The sequence below is a fragment of the Lupinus angustifolius genome, chromosome LG05 (genome assembly GCF_001865875.1).
Source record: "Lupinus angustifolius cultivar Tanjil chromosome LG05, LupAngTanjil_v1.0, whole genome shotgun sequence".
Taxonomy (NCBI): Eukaryota; Viridiplantae; Streptophyta; class Magnoliopsida; order Fabales; family Fabaceae; genus Lupinus; species Lupinus angustifolius.
The window spans coordinates 7883512-7891004 of record NC_032013.1 but is presented as its reverse complement, the minus strand read 5'-3'; the positions used below and the strand labels follow the sequence as shown (position 1 = coordinate 7891004).

Below are 7493 nucleotides of genomic sequence, written 5' to 3'. Positions count from 1 at the left end.
AGGTAGCCAACTTGTGGGAATTTAGAGAACTGACACTGGTAGTCATTATCATGGAAAAGAATTGGCACGGGTAGTCATATTGTGGGTATTTCGAGAATTGGTACTGGTAGCCACATTGTAGGTATTTCGACAATTGGCGTTGATAGCCATATTGTGGTAGCTGCATTCGAGATTGGTTCTTATAGTGTAGTAAGAATTCGATAACAAAGAACTAAACTGTTTTATCTTGGGGACGACTTGGTTGATAGTTTGCTTGCACATTTTCGGTAGTATCACAAAACGTCTTAAAGAGAGCGTAAAATTGTTGCAAGCTACAATATCAATAAGAATTTTCAAAGGTGTTTTCCATATGAGCTATTGATACCACGTGAAAAAATAAACGAGAGAAGAAGAAGGAGAGAGAAAGAGAAATGAAGCAGAGGGCATAATTGCTCTCTTAATTTTATTATGGAGTTAAAATCATTATTGCTATTACAAATAGTGTTATGATAACCTGACCGGACCGGGCGGTCCGACTGGTTCGATCGCTGACCAGACTTGAAAATAACTCTAGTTTATAGTCTTAACTGAATGAGGGGTTAGACCACTTTAAACCAGAGAAATTCTAGTCTGACCATGTTAAACCTGGTTGAACTAGAATAATCTGGAAAGTGGATCCAATGATTCACTTAAAATTTAAAAAAAAAAATAGGACACTACTATAATGTTTTGTTTTACTCTAGTTCAAAAAAAGATAGAAATATGTTATCTCAATATAATTATACATAATTATTAAATATATAAATTTTTTTATTTATATATAACTATACATTTATAGATAAAAATGATAAATTATATATAAAATTACCTAATTTAATGTACAATTTAAGGATTTAAACTTAATATGGAATCTCTTTTAGTTTGACGTCAGGACGGATTTCATAATATTGATTATAATAGGAACACTTTATTTATAGAAGGTAAGATAGGTAATAATCTAACTAACTAATCACTTAAACTAAAAGCAGTATAGATATACTATTAACAAGGAAGCTATTACTCTAACTAACTAATCGCCTAGACTTCAAGCAATCCATATACACTCTATTTACAATTTTAGTTTTAGTATCAAACATATGTAACATGTGTTAAACTAAAATTAATTGCTGATGTGAACTACTAAAACCATTTTTGACCTTTGGTTGGATCCATTATTTATTTTTTGGGTTTTGATCCTCACCTATTCCAAAATTTGGGTTTTCAATCTAAGGTAAGGATGTGGCATACACCATTAATTATGTGTTTACATACAATTTACTGATATTAAAATCAATGCAATCAATTAAAGCATAAATAAATTAAGAAAAAATAGGGGATTAAAATCAAAATTGACTTTATTTTGAATATACAAGCCTTGTCAATTTTTTCATATGACAATGATCACCTTCCATAATTTCTCACATCAATCAAAGTTCATAAAATAATGTTAAAATATTCATTTCTGTTTTTATAAATTTTCTTTTTAAATGAATGAAACTTTCACATTATCTTAGTACATCAAGTAGAATATGAATGAGGACATCTCATCCCCATATGTTAAGATAATGAATTAGTAGCTAGTCATGTCGGCCATTAAATTTGCCCCACTGGTCCAGGGTGGGTTTTAGATCCAAGTTCAACAGCAAGAGTAGGTCGCTAAATACAAACCATTCTACTTTCTTCCCAGTTTGAGCCACATGCTTAAATTTTCACTTGAGCTGCTAAGTGCTTCAATTGTTTGTAACATTTAACATCATTAGTGTATGATAATGGGAGAAGTAGAAAACAACAAACAGGTTATATTTAAAGGTTACATAGATGGAGTCCCTAAAGAGTCAGATTTGGAAATCAAGGTAACCAAAACTGAACTGAAACTTCCACACAAAGGATCAGAAGCCATTCTAGTCAAGAATTTCTATCTTTCTTGCGATCCTTATATGCGTGGTCGGATGCGTGATTTTCATGGTTCTTATATTGCACCTTTTGTTCCTGCTCAGGTAACTAACTTTATACCCAAGGTCTAAGATAATTTATAGTTTTATACATGATTGTAATAAATTAGCAATTTGTTCAATATTTTTACAGAAAAATAAGATAAGAAATATTTTAAGTTCTTTAAGTAATAAGATAGACATTTTTTTATATTCAAGAATAATGTTTTAAATTGCACTTATGTTTACTGCAATTGTTATGTGAAAATATGGTTGATGTAGCGGCAATTGCAGTCGCGATGTCATTGCAAAGACTTCTGAATTGAGAGTTTCAATAAAAAAAAAGGCTGCCAAATGCACAAGACTCCTACTTAGTGGGGTTTGGAGATGATAGATGTATGCAGTCTTGTCCCACAAGTAGAAAGGTTGTTTCCGGGATTTGAACCTATAACTACATGGTCACTAAGTAATAGCCTTATTACGCCAAACGGACTGAGATCCTCTGTCCCAAAACGTTGCTGTCCCGTGTCCCTATCGGATAGTATTCCACAAAATAATAAAAAATATTTATTTATGTTTTTATAACTTTTTTTTTTCAAATTAAATAATGCATTTTGATTGGTTTGAGATACAATTGAGAACACCAATGGGGACAGGAGATCTCCAGCACAGCCAAACTCACCCTCTAATTGAGAATGTTAGTAATTAGTAGTACTTTTTAGACAAAAAGTAAAGGTTTTACTAAGCTTATGCTTGGCTACAAATTGTGCTTTGGTTCCATTCTTTCTAGTGGAACCAAAATGTTCAACAAAAATAAAATTGTTCAATTTGTCTATCTGTTTCCCTGTTTTGTTTATAAAATTCAAACTTTGACATGTCTGAATGCTATAATAAATTTGTTGCCATAATATTCCTCTTCTGAAATTATATACGTTAAAATAAAGAAGATTAATTTATGATATAGTAAGTCACGCATGTGCCTATATTGATGAAGGAAGGTCTTAGAAGGATTTGGTGTATCGAAAGTTATAGATTCCGATCACCCAAATTTCAAGCCTGGTGATTTCATTTCTGGTTTTACTGGCTGGGAACAGTATAGCTTGATTAAAAAAACTGAGCAGCTGAGAAAAATTCAGCCAGATGATGATATTCCACTTTCCTTCCACATCGGTCTTCTTGGTATGCCCCATCCTAACTAGTTCTCTTGTGCTTAAAATATTATAACGTCATAATTTGTTATCATTTAGCATTAATTTTTTTTCTCTTTTATCACTTTAGATTTGTAATTTGTTACTCTTTAGCATTTGTTTCTCTCTGTTTGTGATTACTTTTTTTGAATCAAGTTTCACAACTATACTTCAGAAATAAATATTTCAGTAGGATAAGTTAGGACCTTGACGAAAAGACTAACTCAATGCTAGTTTGGTTCAATCTATGCTTCGAGCCGTTTTCCAAACAGTGGGTTTTTGATTTGGTGGTGATCAGCAGTATTGACTATTGAGTTCCTTTCTCTATGTTCAGATTTTATGTTGTTCAAGCTTCAAAGTGTTAAGGGTTTCTGATACAAAATAGAGTCAGTTAGAATTGTAACAATGACAATTAGTCAGTCAAGGGTATAAATAAGACATTGGAGTGAAGGTAACCAGTTACTGAAATTATTCAGATCATTAAATGCATATGGGAGTCTTTCTACGTGAGTCGAAGAGGGGTTTTATCAATTGGTGCTTTCATTGAGAGTCAATCGAAACCCTCTTGTTTGTTCAAGAGAGCAATGGTGATCTCACACCTCCGTTGGAATTTCTTGGATACTATCCAAATATACCAAGTTAAAGGTCTTGAATACACTTTACTTATTTTTGGAATTTCCCTAATCCCTATTGCATTTGCTGAACGAAGATGTTTTCAACAGTTATTCCTTAATGGTGATTGGAAATTGTGAGAAACCGTGTATAAGGTGTAGCAAATATGGAAATGCTTCGGGTAGGGTGAAGTGGGAAAGGATCGTATTGGTTGGAATTCGAGAGGGAATGTTCAGAAGTTTGGGAAAATGGTTGATGAGACTGCTAACACTAAGCACATTTTGATCATACTGTTGCAACAAGGAAGCTAGTAGAAGAAAGGAGGTTGTTTCTAAGAAGTCAGACTTAGAGGAAATATGTAAATTGGTTCACATTGCACTTGATACAAGTACTGCCGCTGAGAAAGCCAGAGTAGTAACAGAATCTGGCCTGTAGTTAAGCGTTCCAATGGAATTTGTTGTGCAAATAATTGGACCCAAAGGCTTCTAGGGACACCAACTTTTGGTTTACATTTGACTGAGCCACCGAAGCTAGAAGGCTGTTGTGCTTTATTGAGGTTGACCTAATTGTGGCGCACAAGCACTTAGCGATGTAGAGTAGTTCACCTGATTTGATGGTTGCACGGTCTTTTTAAAGTAGATATGGCTTCTTATTCACTTCTGTTGTTTTTGTATCAACCTTGACGGAAAGGTATTGATATGAATAGAGTTAGTTAGAATAGTTACAATGATAGTTAGTTCGTGAGAGAAGAGTATAAATAAGCCATTGGAGGCAATGTGATCATTTAATGAAGTCTTTCTTCTTGACTCGAAGAGGGAGGTTCTATCCGTTTCTTTTTGTAATTTCTACTAAAGAATACAAGTGAGTCGAATTTCCTTATGTGTGAAAATTATCTATTTTATGGCAAAGCTGTTTTGAATATCAGGATGGACGTATGTTTTTTGTCTTTCCTTTCAGATTTACATATTGGAGTGGAATCCATTTCTACTCTTATACTTGTGATCCATTTGACAAACTTCCGTAAATAATTAACCTATCACATACCTTTCAATTTTACAGGAATGCCAGGTTTTACCGCTTATGCAGGATTTTATGAGGTCTGCTCCCCATGCAAAGGAGAATATGTTTTTGTATCAGCAGCATCAGGTGCTGTAGGTCAGCTTGTAGGCCAACTTGCTAAATTGCATGGCTGCTATGTGGTTGGAAGTGCTGGCTCAAAGGAAAAGGTTAGTTCCACTAATTATTTATTGTGTTATGGACAAAAATATTATTTTGTGTTATAGACAGACGTGGATGCTTATTAAATCTGTCATGTTAGGTTGAAATTCTAAAGAATAAGCTTGGATTTGATGAAGCTTTTAACTACAAGGAAGAATCGGACTTGGATGCAGCTCTAAAAAGGTATGTCACAACCTGATATAACCTTGAATTACTAAGTCTATTGAAAGTGAAATGATTTTTTCTTCAAGAATATTGTTTGAGAATTAATTTCTCACTTGTTATCCTTCATGACATCCACCATTGAAACTTAGATAGTGTTTGGTGACAAAACATGATGAAATTACATGTTTTCTGTTCTTTCTCCTTGGTTCCACCTCTTTTTTTTGTACTACCAAGAGTATTCCCACCCTATGGGTAAGGAACTAATCCATTTTGGGGTGTATTGTTGTCCCTCCAACAAGTATCGCTGACATGAACCGAACCTTGACCTTTGGTCTTTCTGGGGATCTGGCAAGACCTTACAACATTAGACCAGCGCCTTGTTGGCGTTCCACCTCTTTTAGTGAAACCAAAATGTTTTCCTTTCTAATTTTTGTATGTTTTTCTGTTTATTTATAAAATACACTGAAATTCCCTATGTCCTGTTTTAAAAAGTGTACTAAAAACTTACCTTATGACATCATTTTTTCATGTCTCAATGGCAGGTATTTCCCACAAGGTATTGACATCTACTTCGATAATGTGGGTGGGGACATGCTTGATGCTGCACTCCTTAACATGAACATTCATGGGAGGATTGCTGTTTGTGGGATGGTGTCTCAACAAAACCTATCTTCTCCTAAAGGGATTCATAACTTACTCAACCTCATCACAAGGCGCATCAAAATGCAGGGCTTTTTGCAAAGTGATTACTTGCACTTATACCCTCAATTTTTGGAACATGTTGCAAGTAACTACAAGCAAGGAAAGATTTTGTATATTGAAGACATGAATGAAGGCTTGGAAAGTGCTCCAGCTGCTTTCACTGGGCTTTTTTATGGCAAGAACATTGGTAAGCAAATCATTTGTGTTGCTCGTGAATGATCGCTTTCCTAGTAGAAGGCTACAATAAGGTGACCTGATATATGAGACTCTCACTTGATGAAATCAGAAGATAGCATCCAAGGAAAAGGACTCCTTGATTTGAATTAGTGACCTCCTATTCCTAAGGTAGCTTACACGGTTGTAAACATAATCCCATGGAAATCTTTCTGACGAACATGACCAGCATGGCTTTACTTTTTCATTTTATCTTTGTTTTCTTATGAAAAGAATGTTAACTTTTTGTAATATGCCTAAATTATGTTGAAGAAAAAAGTGTTTATTTGGATATAGCTCATGAAAATGTTGTAGTGGAATTTTTTGTTCACAAATTTTCATTGAAGTCATTTATATATGTTTAAATATTTTCACATAAAAAGTATTAAATGGATATTGTTTGGATACATTCAAGTTTACGATGTTCCATAGTTGAGTTTTGATAAACATGCAAGGGAACACTCCTGGTCCACTGGTTAATATATTATTTTCAAAAATATTGAAATCATATACAAAAAGGTTATGAAGTAATCAATATTACTTTATACCAATAAATTATAATATTTACAATTCTGAACTTTTTCTTCAACTATGTACTTCACACATATATATATATATATATATATATAAAGAGGGATCTGTTTACACCCAAGTTAAGTAACACTAGTTACATTCTGTCTCAATCATTCATTTTCTTAAATCTAACAGACCAAGACCAAATGAGTGAGTGAAACAAATGATGAGAGAGAAAAAGAGAAATCTTAAATAATTTTTAAGTTTCACTCATTTGGTCCATTAAATTTAAGAAAATGAATGATTGAAATCAAATGTAACCAGTATAACTTAAATTAAGTGTAAATTGAGTTACTCTCCGAAATGAAAAAATGTTATGCTCTAATAAATTAAAGGGAAAAGGTCTATATACCAGTATGACTTCTCCATGAAAGAGGACAAAGTTCTATCTAAGATCTAGTCAATATATGGTTGACACCTCAACTTATGATATGATATATACTTTATTTATAAACTCAAAAGATTGCATGTATATTTAGAAACCAATTCTACCTAATTATGGTATTAGAGCAGGGGGAGAGGATGATAATATGAAATTTTTAAATTCTTCTTTTTTCTTAAATTCTTCCGCATGTATTATTTTTGTATCGTACTGAACTCATCTAGAATAGAACCTACAATATATAAAAATGTAAAGTATGAAAGTGTTGCACTATTAAATTGCCTATGTTTTGTTGAAGATAAGGATTCATCGAAAGCTTGAAGATGACTCAACAAATCAATATGTCATGGACTCAAGGATCTCATATCTAGACTAGGTTCTTACATTAGTCACTTTTAGAGTCTTAGATGTGTGTCCTAGATATTGAGTCTAGGTTATGTAAACCTAGGTGCAATTCTCACAAGTCTTAAAAATAATCAAATCATTTACATG

The 7493-nt window shown here is 33.2% G+C and overlaps 1 protein-coding gene and 1 long non-coding RNA gene across 2 annotated transcripts; one reads left to right on the top strand and one right to left on the bottom strand.

Moving 5' to 3' along the window:
* LOC109347624 (2-alkenal reductase (NADP(+)-dependent)) lies at positions 1616-6377 on the top strand. Its single transcript, XM_019587562.1, has 5 exons — positions 1616-2015; positions 2948-3128; positions 4808-4974; positions 5067-5149; positions 5674-6377. The coding sequence occupies exons 1-5, from the start codon at positions 1782-1784 to the stop codon at positions 6050-6052; spliced, it is 1044 nt and encodes a 347-aa protein (XP_019443107.1). The 5' UTR covers positions 1616-1781; the 3' UTR covers positions 6053-6377.
* On the bottom strand, positions 5212-5666 carry LOC109347625. The gene is made up of 2 exons (XR_002107626.1): positions 5524-5666; positions 5212-5343 (listed from the first exon to the last, which is right to left on the bottom strand). It is a non-coding gene; the product is annotated as an uncharacterized LOC109347625 (long non-coding RNA).

Bases quoted from the DNA above. Each gene is read 5' to 3' on its own strand.
- LOC109347624 (XM_019587562.1), top strand. From the start codon at position 1,782: ATGATAATGGGAGAAGTAGAAAACAACAAACAGGTTATATTTAAAGGT. The intron at 2,016-2,947 runs GTAACTAACTTT...TGATGAAGGAAG, and splicing joins CACCTTTTGTTCCTGCTCAG to GTCTTAGAAGGATTTGGTGT. The intron at 3,129-4,807 runs GTATGCCCCATC...TCAATTTTACAG, and splicing joins CTTCCACATCGGTCTTCTTG to GAATGCCAGGTTTTACCGCT.